Genomic DNA, 17,894 nt, shown 5'->3' with positions numbered 1-17,894 from the left:
TCCTGTGATGTCACTGAACTTCACTGTCCTCTTTTGTGATCTGGAATTGCTTATCTGTGTTCTTTCATAGGATCATTTATTCTTTGTATATATACATATTCTTGGGATATAAACTACAAAAATCACTTTCTGCAAAGGAATGTGAAGATGTTCATTGAGGGTAAAATGCACAGCTGCAGTGCAGTACATGTGTTTAAGAACCGAGGCCTGGATACGTGCTTTGTGTTCCTTCATTTTCAGTTGAAGCTGCAGGTGGGGGAGGATTTCAGCTCTTTATTGATGCTGGTGTACCAGTGGACTCAGAAATGATTAGTCATCTAGTCAACGAAGTGCTCAGCGAGACAATTGCAACCATGCTGGGTAACAGGCAGGCTCAGGAAGCAGTTCCTGCTGCAAATGTTCTTCCAAGTACAACAGCTGGGATGGTAAGAGTCTGTTTTATTTAAGCTTTCGTAATGAAGCTCTAAGGGATGATTTCTTGGTAGCATGGTGGTTCAAATATGTGCAAGGCAAAGATGTCAGAAAAAGACTGAAGAATTGAATGTACACGGTCTTCATTTTTTTACTATTCTTTATTATACCCCAACAAGAAACAAGATAAAACCTATCTCACGTGATTTTCTTAATAGTTTCTTTGTGCTCTAGGCAGCATGCTATATTTATCCATGTATTTATTTATTTCAAGGCTGAGCACGGAGCTCGTTTCTAAGGGAAAGAACTGAATTTTGTGTCATCCAAAGATGGCTTTTGTTGTGGGTTTTTTTTCCTGTTTTGCAATAACCCCTCTCTTCCCCGCCTCTCAGCCCTAACTCTGGAAGATAGAAGTTTTGCATCGAGATAAGAACTGTGGTTACAATTCTTTTCCTCAGGAGTCTCTTGTGCCTACTCCGTTGCCAACACCTCAGGCCACACCACCACAAACACCACCTTCAGAAAAAGAATTGCCTCCAGTCAAAACTCCGGTGTCTTCTCCATCTATCACAGAACTGAGCGGGGATGCTCGTGAACAAGAAAAAATAAAAGGAGCAGGTAGTGAAAATAATAATTGAACTTTAGAGGGAACAAATATGCTTTCATCTGCTGTCTTTAATTTTCTTCTTCAAAGACGTGTTATCTCAGGATAAGCATTCTTGAGGCTATGATTCAAGTGAGGACTCATGTAATACAAGAGTTATGAGCTAATTTGTATAAAAAAGCAAACATCTATCTGCTAACTTCTGTTTTCTTAATGCACGTTGCTACGGTCTGTGTGATTTCCATCCCTCCTTGCTCTTCCACTTTTCACATCAGAAAAGTAACTGTCTTTTGCTCTTTCCTGTGTTCCTAGTGTTAACTGAACCAAATTTACACTCCCCAGGTAAAGCAGCATCGTTTTTAAAATGCAGAGTAGTCTCCCTTACTGAATGAAGTAAGGAATTGAGATTTTATTCTAGCTCCTTCACATGCCAAAAATGTCCTTAAAAGAGACCAGTCTTCACCTAGTCTTATCATGACTACCAGAAAGGTATCACAAACATTACAAGTGCTTACTGGGAACTGAGTAGCTGCCTGTCTTCCTGTTTTCTTATCTGATCTGAAATTTGCCTTCACACCTGCAGGATCTGATATTCCAGCTGCTGTTAGTCATGTTGGCACACCTGTGATTACCCCTATTAGTACACCTCCTAAAATGATCACACCAAGCCCTCCTGCCTCTGAAGCTGCAACAATGGGAAATCCAGCACCTCCAAACCCATGGGATGATGCAGAACTCCCTCTGGAAGAGGAGAAACCCAGTCCTTTAGCTGAAGGATCATTCAATCCCAAAGCTGTGTGAGTTTAACAGGCTATGTGGTTTTCTCAATTCTTTATAAATAAATATGTCCCCAGGAAGTCAGTAGAGAGATCTGCTTCAAGTACATGCCTGGAGGTACTGAAATAAATCAGGATTCTTTTTTTCTGAATTCAGAAAAAATGACATATTTTGAGGGAAAGTGTGAAATACGGACATTCCTCAGAATTACTATGTCCTTATTTGTTGTCACACCAAACGTGAAACTGATAGTGTAACTGACTGTAGTGACAGTGAAATATTGTATTATTAGCATTTTATTTTTTCTTTGTCTCAGTGAGAATACGTGTGGTCATTTTTATTAACAGCTAGAAATTCATTAATGTGATTTAGGTATGTCATTAATGTTACTTAGGTATGTTGATTCTTGGACTAATCAGTAAAATGCTGTACTTTCACTTGAAAAATTACTTGTAAATTCATTTCAGCATTGATTTAAGACTTTAGTTTATACTTTTCAATGCATTTTGGTGTATTCACAGAGCATCTTCTTACATTTTAGGGAGATGTCAGTGGCTAACGATGAGGAACCAGAGGTCTTGATTTTACCATCTTGGCAGTCATCACCAAGGCCCTTTCAGGCACTTCCTTGTGAACCACAGGTCCCATCAGCTGCACCTACAGACAGTTCTGAGCAGTCCACACAGGAAAGCAGTCTTACCCCCACAGAAACAGAAACTGCAGACAGACCCATCTCAGAAGGGGAGGTTCTCTTCAGCTGTGGCCAGCTGCTGGCTGCAAGAGGTAACTAATGAAACAAACCTGTGGAAATTAGAGTTTGGATATTTTCTTTTTCCCTTATGGAATTCCCTTCCAGTCAACTGAAATTACATTTCATACTCTGTCAGACAAAACCGTGAGCCTGACCTTTAAATTTCACTTCATGCTTATGGATTTATTTAATAGACATCCCTGCTCTTTTTCTAGTCATGAAATGAATCTACTTAATAATAATTAAAAAAAAAATCTGCTATTCAGTCATAAAATCAGCTTGGAAAATAATTTGGACCGTCTTGCACAAGTCCAGTGTGGTCCTAAGTTTTTATTGAAAGTGTAAGAGTGATTTCCTGGAAGCTGGGTATCTGTTTCATGCTACACATCCAGTAGTGGGAATTTCCAAATTTACTGCAGCACGGTGTTGCAATTATTGAAGAACGTGGCCCCAGCTTTCATGCAATTGGTATGCTTGTTAGTATTTGTAACTTAAAATATTTTTTTTAACCTTAACAGAAGGAGGACTGTCTTTTCCAAACCTCACTGAAAGCTTAACGAGTACTTTACGGGATGCCAATGAAATGGTAAGGAAATGTTTAGCAAGGAAGCTGATTTGGAGTGATAATCTGCCTTGAGCAGAATGGTAAATTGGATGTCTTCAAGCGTTTTCACTTATAGCGTTTTAAAATTTACATTTTTTAAACTGTATTCTACAAATATGCTTGGAATTTTGAAGCTCCTAAGAAAAAAGCACATTGTACAAGCTAATTTATATCAAAAATAAATTAAAACTAAAATACAGTTTATATACCTCCTGCCAGTAGGTGAGAGATAGCTAATATGCATTTTCACTTCTTTTTTAACTTTAAGACATCTTAAACAGAGTAGAACATTGCCATGCTCTAAGCTGTTTTAGCTTTGAGCTATCTCTTAATTGCTTGTGTGCTTAGTTTATTAAAGTAGGTTAATTGAGACTGGAATTAGTTAAAGCTGCTTAAAGCATCAGTAGTGGTTTTTTTTCTGACATGGAAGCTTCTGAAGTCAAGGTATTCTCCACTTCCTTGACTGTTCTCTGGACTTGAAAACTGGCATGCTTCTCAAAGTATGCCAGTCATATGCATCAAGTTTTTTCAGAGACTGTGCATGTCTATGAGTAAAAAAAGGAGAAAGCAGTGTGTCAATTATTTTCGGACAAAAGTTCTGAACATGGAGACTGTGATAACTTCCTTTGTAAAAGAAAAGAAGCTTAATTGGGAACTTGAGTAACAATGATGCAGATTCACAAAATCCAAAATAGTTTTGGATCATGTATTATGTGGATTTTGTTCCTTTGTTTTAGGATTATGATCCTCCCAGTGAAGGGCAGGTGGTGAGAAGCAGCCATAAAGGCTATCACAGGGATCCTGTACTGGCTCTTTTAGCCAAATTAAATCAAGCACCTGTTGCTGTACAAGAGGGATGGTTCCATTTGGAGGTAACTTACTGTCCTTCTCCTTGCAGCAAGCATGTGAGTTTTGAAGGGATACTTGCATCCTCAAAAGTAAATATAATTTCAAGCTTACAAAATCTCAAGCTTATCCTTACTGTTGGCTACAGAACAAGTTCATACACTTTGATCCTTGCTGGAAGTGATCCCACTTCACTTCAGTCTCTGTTTTCATGTAAAACTTCTAAAACCACTGAAGGTTACTTGTCTTTATAAGCTAGCTGTGCAGTTTCCACACATACCTAATTAGCAAGGTGCGTATTTGACAGTTTCAGTGCATCAGATTTGTCCTTTTGAACATCAGGGAATTCTTCTGTCACTTCAGCAATGTAGCTGGAATGTTTAGCATTACAGGTTCATTGCTCGTACCTGCCTAAAACATGCAAGTGGCTGCCATGAAGAATGTCAGCAAATGTTTTCATGCACTTTTGCACACGTTGTTGATACTGATCTTGTAACAAAACCTCAACATATTCATATTTGCTTGGCAGAAAAAGCGGACTAACAGAAAAAGATAACTGCATCGCAAAGAGCAGAAGTCATTTGTTGTAACACATCTAGGCATTTTCTATATGGAAAATAGTACTTTGGATTGAGTCTCTATTCTGACTGTCCTAGCTGAAGGAATGTTTAAAGGAAGTGAACTTTGAATGTGGCAACATAGCTGATGAACACCTTCGTTTAGGACAGATCTTTCTTTTTTATTTTAGTGATGCATATGCAGTGTCTTCCCTCTATCTTGGTCAGTTTAGTCTAAATAATTCCTAACTTCACTCACCTCTGGAACTGTTCCTCTGTCTGTCTTTTTTTTGTTCAATGAACTCTGGGGATGAACTTAAAGAATGCTTTTCTACAGTGTCAGCTCTGAGTCTGACTAATTGCAATGACATTTTCTCATCAGCTCTGCCAATTAAAAATGCACCTCTAATTTGCGTGCTGGCTTTCCCATAGTTACAGGCTGCTCAGTCTGTCCACACAAGAAGCTAAGAAATTTCTTTGCAGATTCTGGCAAGCAGGGTGCAAGCATACATACCTCCCTGTGTATTAGAGAAGAATTTTCTCGTTGCTGTTGCAAGTATTGCCTTAAAATGAGTCTGTGCATGTGTGTGTATGTATATTCAGCCTGTTTGTTCCACTGCATATAAGCTAACTGTTTTTTCTCTGCAGTCGTGCAAGTCAGAAACCAGAGAACCGCCTGTATTTTACATGCCATCCAAACCTATTTAAAAATTAAACTTTTTATCTAACATGCAATAGCTTTTAGGTGCTTCCAGTGTTGTGAGATCTGACAGTTAACTATGGACATATCTGTAATGTTGAAGACTTCTGTGCCAAAATGTAGCTGAGGTTCTTGTCATGCTGGGACACAGCTAACAAAATAAGCCACGTTCTTTGCCTGTGGTTATTTTCAGTTGAGTAGTGATCAATGTAAATCTTGTTTTCAGATCCAATCAGATGATAGTTTTAGCTGTATTTCTTCATTGCTAGTTGAGACTTGAGTTTGTGTGCTTTAAGGGTGAATGCAGATTTTAAACCTGCTCTTCTGATGTTCCTGTTCTGTGTAGGATTCTGACAGTAGTGCTGGGGAGCTCAGTGAAGGTCAAAGACCTCGGCTGACCAGAGCAGCAGAGAGAATCCTAATGGGACACCCAGTAGATATGGACCATGCAACTGCTCGAAATTCTGAGGACAGACTGTGCCAGGGTTCCCGTTCTCCATCACCAGGGCAGCTTACCCAGACTGCAGGTACAATTTGACTGTTATTTATTCTCTGAGGTATTTACTTGGATTCTGAGGTCTGAAAATTTCTGTAATAGCGTCTGAAGTAATTCTAGAGAGCGTGCTCAAAATACAGTATTAAAAACTTAACAGCAATTGCTGTGGGGAGTGGACTAGCATTTTCATTCAGAGAATTGGATTGGTTTAAATACAGATGTCTTCATTCTTCTCAATCTGTACTAGTCTTCAATTTGAAAGAAATATCACGCTATGTATTTACTTGCCTATGAAAAAGGTTGACTAGCAAAATACCTATTTTATTCTCTGAAGTCAAATTCAGATCTCAAAAGCACTTAATTTGAGCATTCTTGAAGTTGCTTTCCATAGGGTAGGTATTAACACTGGCAGGTCAAGCGATTTTTCTCTGTCCTGTTACATAACACTCCTCCTCACTGCTTTTATCACACCATCAGGCTGATATTGCAGTGTCTCATAACCTGTAATATATTTTAAATGTGTAGTGTTTCTATTACAGTATAGAAATCCTTTTTTTCCCAGATGGGTGACTGAAGCAGACGTAGTGGATTGTTCAAGGCAGCATGGAGATACTTTGCTGTGATAAAGCAGGGAAATTAATTCATTTATTTTCAGTTGAAACTAGTGCTAATAAGCAGTGGTTCATCCTTCCTCTCCTTTATCTTTCTATCCCAGATTCTGCACTGTTATCTGAAAATACCTGAAAACAGTTGTTTTTCTTCTCCTTTAATTTCCACATCTGTGAATTTGACAAGAGAAGTGTATCTCACATTATTAACCCTTAACCAGTAGGAAATTGATTGAAATTGAATGTGTTGAGCACGTGGCAAAAATGATCTCAGAGCAGTAAGAGTATTTGTGTAGCACTGAATGGATTCACATTTTATCTGTTTATACAGAGAATTAGGCTAGCCGTTAGCTGATATTTGGGGCCAGCTACATCACTGTCAGCCTTGAAACTATATCCTGGAATGTTATACACTGCCAAACTTTTACTTGAAAGTAGCTTGCTGAGTGCTCTTTGGACATTTACTACACAGGACTCCCTGGAAAAAGACGAGGTGACGCTACCATCCCTTTCTCCAAGTCGCCTGTTTAATACTGGGTAGAGTACAGTCATCATTGAGAGCACTGTGATGTGGCAATACATCTGTGATCAAAATCAGCCTGCTGTGATTCTCTGATGGTGCTTAGGATTGTATGGATAGCTGGCAGATGCCAACAGACTCCTGACAATTGGGGATATTTCTTTCTTCTCTGGTTTGTTCTTAGCTCCATCTGGTATAACATGTTTATATTACTCAACATGTTTTTGTGTTTTTTTAGTAGCTATGTAATTTAGTTCAGCATGCCCATTGTCTATCCTGTAAAATTGTGTTTAAAGTCAATGCTGCACAAGAAATAATCAGTTCTTAATGGGGGAAGGGAAAGATCTGTGATTATTTCCACTGTTCTTCCAAATCTTTTACATCTGCCCTCTGGTTTGTAAGATTCCACGTCCTTCAGTCTAACACAAGTCATGACTAAGTCTTAGATCTCGACAGCCATAACAATTACAATGAGAGTCCAACATTTCATTTCAGAATTACTTCATTTTATCCCTAAACATAATTGTTATTACCAGTGGGTATAAAAGTTCATGTTTTTCACTGGTGTCTCTGTACACGTAACCTTTAAGTGGATTTCTCTGTCAGAATGAATCACTTGCTGATACATCTTGCAGGAATGCTGGGGATTGTGTGTGTGTGTGTGGTTATCTTCAATTTTATGACTTTTTTTATTATGGTAACTTAATGTCAAAAAAAATGGTAATGGATTATACAGCAAATTATCAATTGAAGGTAGAGTAGTATATACAGGTTTCTTTTCATTCACAAAGAACAGTGAAACATTTTCACAAAGACACCTTTACACTCTCTTCCCCATACGTGTGGTAAAGTTCATTGAGCATATCATGGTTATGGCCATGTTAGAACTCTAACTTTTTTTTTTTCTCTTTATTTTTCTCCCTCAGCAGAAGTTCTTGGAGATGCTGATACAAGTCACGGTCCAATGCTTGTGGCTGAACTGGAATCACAACCCATTTCAAATCCTGTTCTGCAAGCAACCCAACCAAGCTGCAGAGTGACATCTCTCTCGAAGGGTCCCTCTCAGGTAAACTCAAGGAATCTTTTCTATCACTGGTCAGAAAGTGCAAAATGGAGCCTAGGAAAATAAATTTTCGTGTTTAATGTGAAGACTGTCACAGAACTGATGTGTTTCAAGTGACACATTCAGCTGAGAAGCTGAAGTCAAAAGTACACGTGTGTAATAAAAAATGATTCTGTGGTTTTTACTGCGTCAGAATCCAACAATTTGCTTTCTGTTAGGCTCAGACCTTTTCCTTGCCTCCTCTGTGCTTCTCAAGTCTCACAGGACCTAATAGTGTACAAACTCAGTTAAGATGGGGTATTCCAATGGCACATGACTTCAAATACAGAAAAATAATGTGGGAAATACACAGGAAAGGAAGTAACAGTAGAGGTTTGGTCCCTCTCATTGTAAACCATTGACAGCTTTTCAGGAGCTTTGGCTGTGATAGCAGGGGGAGCATTGGAAAGGCAGTAATGATTATGTGCTTTACAATACTGGAAGGTAGAGAAAGATTCTTCTGATCTCTGCTCGAGACCTATAGAGTTAATCCTTCGCTACTTATTAATATGAGCTGTTACCTAGAGATGATGGTTTTCTTGCTAACTAGATGTAAATCTAAATAGCACGTGGCAAAAGCCAAAAACAATGTGGCAGATTGCTCTTTAATATAGTAAGCTTCAAAGTGTGCTTAAAAGTAATAATATACTTATTATGGTTGGTATGTTTATGGATGCATTCTGTCCATCCCTGATATTCTATACTTAAAGCAGCCAAAAGTATCTTACATTTACCACTCCCTGGTTTTATATTTTTGAGTCTTGTTCTGTATTGTGCCGTTGGTTTCTAAGCAATTCTTAAATATGTCATCTGATGTGATATGCTGCATCTTCGAAGAGGATTTGACATGGTATATGATCTTCACTTTGAGATCGTATTATTTTTTTTCTTTTTGAATAAGTATTCACAGGCAAGACTAGATTGTGTTAAGGAGCAATGTCTGCTGGAGTGCAGTTTGTATCCTTGTTATCCCTTCGCTAGCCAAAAATAACAGGCAGAGAGTGTAAGGCGTATGCTTCCTTCTTTTTAGTACCAGATAAGGGTGCCAGTGATATCTACTTCTCATGCACTGAAGAATTAGCTGATATGATGGATTTTTGTTTTCCTGGCTACAGTCAAATGGTAAAGTACCATGTGTAAGAAGACCCATAGAATCATAGAATTAGCTAGGTTGGAAAAGACCTACAAGATCATCCAGCCCAACCATCCACCTACCACCAATAACCCCACGAAACCATGACTCTGAACACTATATCTGTTTCTAGAACACGTTGCTTAGTCTCATCTATGCAAGAAATGTAAGGTGATCTGACCTAGACTCTTTCATAGAGAGAGAATGTACTTACATTTGTATATTATCTCATCTTTAGAAACTTCGTTTTGCATCTGAACCCTTAGGGTGTTGTGGTTTGTCTTGTCTGCTGGCATATAAAACTCACCCTCCCTCCAAACCAAGCAAACAAATCCACAGAGCTTGTGTGTGTGGTTTTGTTTGTCTTGTTGTTCTCTCCCAAATAAAATATTCTCTTCCTAGATGTGAGGGTTCCTGATATAAGGCTTTAACTCACATTTTCTCATGGGCTATATTTTTAACTTTTCTGTGATGTGGGCACCTAGAATTGATAACCTGAGTAAACATCTGCCCTGCACGGAGCAAAACCATGCTCTGTGAGAACTTCCACTAGATTTGTGCATCCTTCTCTATACTAGGTAGTATAAAAGCTTGTTTCAATATCACCTATATACCATGTGTCAGTGATGAACCTCTTGCCTGGTTTCTCTTAGGGATGACTTCTGATCTATGACTGGATCTGCTTTGCCACCTGCCTGTAAGAAATAGGTTTGTTTTTCATCTCTAGGCAGCAGTTTGCTTTCTTTGAAATAAAACTGTATTAACTATGTATGAAGCAAGAAGACTGATCCGTTTAGGAACAAAACTAGGTTTTTCATAATGTTTCCTTAGAGGTTTGAGAAAATACGTATTTCAGGTGGCATCCAGCTGGGCCTCGAGTTCTGTGGAGCTTTGTTCTGATTTTAACTTGGAACGTTCCTCCTCTATGTTAGGATTTATTATGGCAAAGCTTGGGCTGTTTTTGTAATCTGTCTGAATAGGATCTTCATTTCAGAAAGGTTGTGGGCAGCAGCATAGAGCTGCCATACTCTAACCACTTCTTTGCTACCTGTCACAGGTGTCTGGGTCAGATTCTGACCAACAGAAAGAGCATTTTATTTTCATGTGGGACAGCAGTGCCTTTCAGTCATGAAGAGTGAAATCTATGTGGTCACTCCAAAATAAATGGTTTAAGTCACACAGGAATTTTCTTATCTTCCCCAATTCCTTGGCTGCTTCTCCATTTCTGGTGCTGGACTTTTGTGAGATTTATATGTGCTTTTAGCCACTGTTAAACAGGATGTCAGACTAAATGCATCTTCAGTTTGACCCCTTCTGGCCATTCCTTTGTAACATTACAGGAATTAACTGCTGTTTGCGGCCACTTTACCCCTACACTCTTACTCTAAGAAGCAACAGAATGACTAAGATGAAAATGGGCTCCTCCTGTTCTAGATAAATCATTTTGTGCTCATGGGATGGATGTGAGCATTGAAAATAATATTTGTGTGGCTAAACATTTCAAAAATGATGAATCTAAATCATTCAAAGTCCCCAGTTTGTTGTTAGAAAGTAAATTGCAAAATACTTTCATGATGTTTTTATATAAGTAGAGATGTTTTTTGTACAAGCTACGTGTTTTGAGTGGGCTTATCACTTTGGTATTCTCATTAGCTTTCGTTTTTAGTAATTCAGAATAAATAGGTTTTTTTACATTCCAGGCATTCATAATTGTAGGTTATAGATCTATTATCTCTCAACTTCTACTTGCACCTCGGTTCAATTTAAAAGTTTTTTTTAAAACAAAACAAACATTAAACCAAAACAAACCCACTTCAAATGGACACTTGTGAGTGTATTTCAATATATACATCTGATGTTCTGTGACATTGGTGGCCTTCAATTACATTTCCATGAGACTTTAAGCTAGACCTTCCTGCTTTCAGAAAATCATGTTTTCTTCCCATGTCTGCCTTAAACTGTGAGCAGAGGAGGTCATGGTCTGTAGAGGTGCCTGAGTTCATGCCAAACTGAACTGCACACAGTGCCTTGAGGAGGTGCTAGCTTGATCTCAGGCACACATATATTCATTTTTATTAACTTCAGCTCACCCCTGTGCTGGTGGGGTCGCATTTGTGCTTGTTGCAGAGATGATGTGCTATCCACCATGTAGGATTCTCCAAGTTTTGTTCACTGGGGAATGTAAACGTGTTCATACAGCCAGTGAGGAACAGAGTGTGACCGAAGGCTTTTTCTTTTTGTTCCTCCTGATTTCTGCAACACTGACTTAGATGGTCATTAAGTACATGACAGCCAATATCGTTACTGCTGATATTCCCCTTATCATGGGAGATGGGTTTTGGCTGAAAGAAGTGGAAAGCCTTGATCACATGGTTGACATCATGCTTATTGTTTGCCAGACAGATATTTTCTTATTTTGATCTGTGTTTTTGGCTGACTCTCTCACTTGTTGTGGCTTATACTGTGGAAGGTTTCTCTTATAGAACTGAAGTATACTTTCCTTTTCTTCCTTTTTAGCTTTTGGGGAGCAAAATATCATTAGTAGTTGATCATCAGGTCTTCAAGATAATACCCATGCCATTGCTTTTCGGAAGTCAAACAGCAATTCTGTCCTATCCAAAGGATCTAAATGCTCAATCCAATATGCAGAAACTTACGATCTTTCTCATGTTCATCCTTCTTTAAGAATCTTCATTTAAAAACTCGTATTCATCTATAATATCAACAGAATAACGGATGAAATCTATTTTGACTGTCCTAAAGAATGCTTAAGTCTTCCAAGCCTCTGTGCACCATTCTAAGTCTCACAGCCTCATACAAGTCTCTGCAAAGAAAATGAACTCTATCCCAGCCAAAATCAGGGCAACTTTTTTTGCACTTTTCATGTTTCCTGTGTATGTGTAATGGAATGTTTTTGGGACACAATTTCTGTTCCATACACATAAGGACCAATTGTATTTGAGCAGTGTGATTTTTCCTTCTTGGCATACGCAGTGTTTGTTGCAGTTTTCCCACAGGCATTGTTGCAGACATACATCCTCAAAAGAATGTAAGGAAGACAGTGAAATAATTTTAAAAACATTGTCAGAGAAGTATATTTTATACTTGACATGTGTTTTGCAGCCAGGCACTGAAATCTTTAGTTTTCTTTTCCCTTTCAACTTTCCCTTTTTATCCAGTAGGTTAATACCCATAGAGAAGTCTTGGGTATGGAAGAAAGCCAGAGAAATCCCAAGTTCTTTCTGCCACATTCTTTGAGTAGGAGTTAAAGGACTCTCCTATGTCTGCAGGTCTGAATGGCACCTTGCCATCATCTTTCCGGAGAAGTTAGAGTTGCAGTCGGCTAATTCAGATCTGAATCCTTTTGAAGCTGAAAGGAAGTAGAACAAGTGCATAACCTCTAATGAATCTTTCAAAACCGGTTTGGATGCTCCTTGAAGCTCTGCATAATTTTACTGGGCTTTTAAATAAAAAACTTGGTTTTCTAATATGATTTTTATCGTCTGTTATGTAGGAAGAAAGCCAAGGAGATGCACGAGTTGTGCGACCCCGAGTTGTTCATGTGAGGAGGAGATCTGAAGAGCTGCAAGAAGAAGGTAAATTGTCTGTAAGGAAACATTGTTCTTTCAGTCAGGCACATCGCTTTTAAATGTTGTTGTATACTCATGAGTAGTGAAGATCTGATGTTTTAAACGTTGTTTTTATTGCTATGAAATTCCCAAATTTCTAAGTGTTTCTATACGGTGTATGCAAATCCGTATTCACAGTTTTGGTAATTGCTGGGTGCTCTGAAAAGTTTGGAAAGGCATCTGTCTATATATGTCATCAGAATCCTTGACATTAAGCATTTATTTAAACTTTTATTTGTCAAGAGCTTTACAATGTGCATATTATGTCGTCAACTGAATCGTTAATTGCTGTTCAACAAACAAAGTACTCATAATGCAGTGATAGATGGCAGTAGTTCACGTGTGTGAGAAAGTGCAGGGGTACTAGAGGCAAACTGAAAGAGAGTGCAAAGCGTTAGGGTCATGCAAATGTGGAAAAAAATAGAAATCTTCAGCGTTAAAATGGCCTGATCTAAAATGGGTTTCAAGGCAGTGTGTAACAGATAGTGACTGTTTTCTGAGGGATGCTATAATCTGTGCATAACCCTTCTATTTCTAGAGATTATTTGTCAGTGTTTGTTAAAAGTATTAATGACATTACATGAGAACGTTTCTCGCTTGCTGCAGTTCAAGGCAGTGTTGGAATAACATGAACTGTACATACTACTGCAATACTTAATTATTTTAGCAGATGATAAGTTTGTGGAGGAGGTAAATTGAGATGTAGCAATTTTAATCTTAAGTGCTAAGAGCAGGAATCTAAAAACCTGCAGGTCTGCTGCATGTGCAATTATAATTACTCCACCCTAGTATAGACAAATTCTTCCTGCAAGCCCTTGTAACATCATTGAACTTCTTCCATTTAGTTTTTCTAAAACATCCAATAGAAGTATAATTCTGATGGAATTGTTATGCTTCAACTATTTATAAGTGAGAAGAAAACCCCTCAGCCAATGTGAAGGTCGTGGGACTTGGAACCTAATTTCAAAACTGTGGATTACATATAAAGAAGAAGGGTATGGGTAATGTAAAACTGAGCTTCTATGCACAATAAGTGGGAAAGCTTCCAGAACTGCAGTGGCACGCCTTAGTGCATGTATGTGGGACATTTATAAGCATATGATTTTAAGCTAGTGGGTAAATAAATATTTTATTGACTAGATAAAAGGGTTAACCTCTATTCTTTTTCTTTCCTATTGATGGAAAGTGTTAGAAAGACTTTTTCTAATAGGAAGAACTGTACTTTTCCTCAGCCTCTCAGAAATTCAGAATTGTTTGAGGGAAGTGAATTTCCAATAAATCTCTAAATTGCAGAGAAGGAAATGGTGTAGCACATCTGCCTTCCTGGATGGACTCCTTTCCCAGCTTCAAAAGCAGTTTTCCTTGCTAGTGGTTACAGTTACATCTTCCTTTTTTTTTTTTTTCTTCCCCACCACTTCCTATTAAGCATCAGAGAGGAGGAGGAGGAAAGGGTTGGGTGCTTTTCCTAAAGGCTGTACTTCATGCCTTTACACCTCAGCTTTGGCTCAAAGCCCTAACAAGGCAGCACTTCTGGTCTGTATCTTTGAGTAGAGCGCTGGAGACAGCTGGAAATGGAGTAAAATATCTTTATCACATCTGTTACATCACATACTTTCTGAAATACTTATCTTTAAAAAGTAATAAAGAAAATCACCCGTGCTATAATAATAGAAAGTACTTGGACCAAGTCCAAGTATAGCTGTCAGATGAAAGCATTTAACCACAGGATGGCAGTAGTCAATTTTCTTTGCAAGGAACACACCAAAGAAGTTGATTTATATACAAGGATAATTTAAATCTCGTTTGTAATATACATATGTAATGAGCCAATAAAAATCTAGAGGATTTGCAAATGGAAACAACTGTCTGTCAGTTTTAAGCGCAGAAGGTCTTGCCTGTGTAATCTTTACCACATTGAACTTAATCAGTCAAAACGTTGAGGGGAAAATTAATAAGAATCATTTGAAAGAAAAAAGAAAACTTGCAACTTGATAAGTATACATGGCTTTAAGTAAATACAACATCTTAAAATTAAGCACATCTGTTACTGTAAGATCAAAGCCCCCTGTTTGTTACGCTTCATGTCAAACAGTTGCCTTTACTGAGATAGCAAGGGACAGGGAGTATTTGCTTGCAAACGGAGAAGCATTCCAGGGGCAGAATCATTTGGGTCTTTTTTAAAGTTTAAAGGATAAGTGGTCGTGTCAGTATTAGAGTTTAGAAAATCCAGAGCCCTGAGATGAAGTGTGAATTCAGAGTGTGACGAGAAAGGAGAATTTGTTGCGGACTTGAAATTTGTTTTATGTCACTGATAAATACGTGACAAGATCTGATTTATCTTCTGCGTGTGGTCACAAGTACATGCACAATAGAACTTTCTTTTGTTGTTCAAGAATGTTCTGTGGTCTACGGCGAACATGTGTTTTTACTGAAAGAAAGTTGATTGATGTCCCTTAATGAAAGTTGAAGTTCAGTAGGACTGTTACAGTATCATGCCTGAAAGGGTAATGTCTCCTGAAAGTTACAATTGAAAATAAAGCCAGAATGTATTATTAATTGAAATGCGTGCCTTCTCTAGACATAGTGGAGACAGTGGTTTGAAAACATATATTTGTAGCGTATAATATACATGCATATGTATTTCTGGCTTTATAATAACCTTTAATCTTTATACCAGTCTTTCATATATCTTCATAAATTTAATATGATAATAATTGTCGTGGTTAGTAAATGCACGTATTTCCAGAATACAAGCGTTTTTCGGGTTTGCATTAACATAATTGAGAATTTTTAAATTAAAACGAAAGAACAGGTGGCAATGCTTGGCTGCAGAGCATTTTTAAACTTTAATTTGAGCAGCTTATAAATAAGAGGTAGATGTTTCTTAATTTTTCTACAGCATAGGCACAAAATGCGATCGAGAGAGCATAGCTTCATGATAATAATTTGTTTTTATCTCCAGCTAGTGAATTATATTCAGGCAGCCATAAGTACATGGGAAAGTAATATTGGAAGACGAAGCAATTGGCTTTGTTGCCACAGAGGGATTGCACAACTGCTGTGGGAGGAGATGGTCTGTGCAAGAAAGGATTAAGAGGGCAAGAAGTCATTAAACAATTGATATAAAAACAAAGAAACAAAACAACAAACAAACGTCCACACTCCCTGCTCAGCTCTAAAAATGGGCTTCTAATTCCTTCACGCTGCCATTGTGCTGCACTGAGAATTGTCACATTGAAAATACAGGTATAACTAAATAGCCCATTGTCTCTCTTCTTCAGCCAGAAATTATTTAGAGTTAGGTTTGGGGTTATTTTTTCTTAAAACTACTGTGGCGTGAGGCAAATGTCCAACAGATGCTTCAATAGGAAGGAAGAAGATGAGCATAAGGCCAAAGGTCTTTATTTTTTTTCTTGGAACTGGAACTGTTTTGGTCAAGCTCTTAACAACTGTTCTACTGAAAGTTTACTTTCCCTTTAATACCCTGATGTTTCTTTTTTTGGACTGAAAATCTCTCAAGATTTTCTGCTAACGACTGTCCAAACCACCCTGAAAATAGCAGCTAATGAAGCAACACAGAGCTGTTCTTTCATGCTGTAGGCAGAGTACCACCACAACCCAAGAAGTAGGGGTAGTTTGCATAGCCTACATTGTTCCTTGAATTTGACTAATTTCTGAGATAAAATCCTGGAAATTACAGTTATGAAACCAATTAGGTATAATTATGGCATTTGACAAGCTAATGTTTGTTCTGTAGAGTTTTCTGTGATTTTTTTTTTTTCTGTACTTCTTCTGAACCCTTTGTTTCTAGACTACTTTGACTCTTGTTTTTCCTATACAATTACCTCCCCATGATATCGGGTGGCTCATTGCCATAATTCAGTTAATATATTTTACATTCAGGCAAGTCAAGAAATGCAAAGCTGTGTTTCCCGTGGAAACTCTGCCTTTTCTGTGAGTAACCATTGGCTTTTAGGTAATCCACGTGGCTTAGAACACCAGTTCTCAGACAGGATTCATTTGCTTTTTCTGCATATGTGACCACAGTGGTTACACGATGCCCGTGCGTTACAAAACATGCATCTCCATAGTAAGAAAGCATTCAGCATAACATCCCCACATGAGATCCTCAGCAGCCACACTTTAGAGTTCCTACTTTGAACTGCTGTAAGTAGGTATGTGGCTGTGTTACAGGATGGTGAGGACAGTAACTTTGAGTGGCTTTGCTTCTGTAAATGTTACCGAGCTGTTAATTGCCATTTATATCTATGTTGGCTTTTTTTTCCCCGCTGAGCTCCCTCAATTATTTTTCAAGCAAAAGGCACTTATTAATTAATACAAATTATCAGAAGAGAAATAGAAAATTAAATATATATATATCGTTTATACTTAAAGAAAATGACCAAGCAAGCTTCTGTTGCCTCGCATTGTGAGGGTTTGTTACTGGCTGACATGCTGAAGAAGAAGATGCTCTCCTCTGAAGTTATTTCCCCACAACACATTACTTTTCCCTTCTCTGTTCGATGTACATGCATTAGATTTTTGGTCACTTTGGGATTTTCTTCAGCTTCTAAGAGGCTGAAAGTTACTTCTGAGAGTTCTCCTCTTACTGCATTCCTCCTTAAAAAGCACAGAGGTGCCAGGTCATTCCTTCTGACCTTGTGCTGAGGCTTTTCAGTCTTTGGTGCTTGTGCAGATGATGCCTTACATCCGTCAAGAACTCTGCACAGCTTTATGTAGGTTCAAGTTCAGATTTGCTTATTTCTCCCTTTTGAACAGATATTTATGTTTGAAGTACACATGTTTTGTCGAGGTTTGGGATGTGTTCCTGTAACCACGTCCCTCCTTTGGTCTGTACACAGCAGAAGGGATATTCTCCAAAATTCCAGCACCAGGTGGGGCTTTTCTGGCAAAAGGGAAAGAAAAACTTATTCGAACTGACGTCATCACTTCCTCTGGAGTCTGTGAAATACTTGGATTTTTACTTGTCTTTTTTTCAGCTTTACTGGTGCTCAAGTTAAATATTCGGGATTCTCATCTGACTCTCTCCTTAAGCTTAGATTTCAAAAGATTGCAGGTGATCCCATCCTGCGGTAACCCTACAAGTACATTTTATGTATCGTGAACTGAAAGTTTAGGGCGTTAGCAAAATGAAGT

The 17,894-nt window shown here is 38.2% G+C and overlaps 1 protein-coding gene across 4 annotated transcripts in view; it reads left to right on the top strand.

Moving 5' to 3' along the window:
• Nucleotides 1-17,894, top strand: part of KIAA0586 (KIAA0586 ortholog) — a 63,118-nt gene that overhangs the window by 27,381 nt on the left and 17,843 nt on the right. For 3 of the 4 annotated variants that reach the window (XM_021403226.1, XM_021403228.1, XM_021403225.1), the window contains 9 exons: nucleotides 241-425; nucleotides 870-1,029; nucleotides 1,599-1,812; nucleotides 2,334-2,575; nucleotides 3,062-3,129; nucleotides 3,885-4,019; nucleotides 5,597-5,777; nucleotides 7,801-7,940; nucleotides 12,623-12,704. In XM_021403226.1, coding sequence (XP_021258901.1) covers nucleotides 241-425; nucleotides 870-1,029; nucleotides 1,599-1,812; nucleotides 2,334-2,575; nucleotides 3,062-3,129; nucleotides 3,885-4,019; nucleotides 5,597-5,777; nucleotides 7,801-7,940; nucleotides 12,623-12,704 — 1,407 coding nt within the window. The remainder of the gene's footprint in view (nucleotides 1-240; nucleotides 426-869; nucleotides 1,030-1,598; nucleotides 1,813-2,333; nucleotides 2,576-3,061; nucleotides 3,130-3,884; nucleotides 4,020-5,596; nucleotides 5,778-7,800; nucleotides 7,941-12,622; nucleotides 12,705-17,894) is intronic. The other variant, XM_021403227.1, reaches the window with a different exon arrangement.

This window comes from Numida meleagris, chromosome 6, assembly GCF_002078875.1.
Source record: "Numida meleagris isolate 19003 breed g44 Domestic line chromosome 6, NumMel1.0, whole genome shotgun sequence".
Taxonomy (NCBI): Eukaryota; Metazoa; Chordata; class Aves; order Galliformes; family Numididae; genus Numida; species Numida meleagris.
Note: the sequence above shows the minus strand (reverse complement) of the source record. Positions and strands in the feature narration are given on the sequence as shown.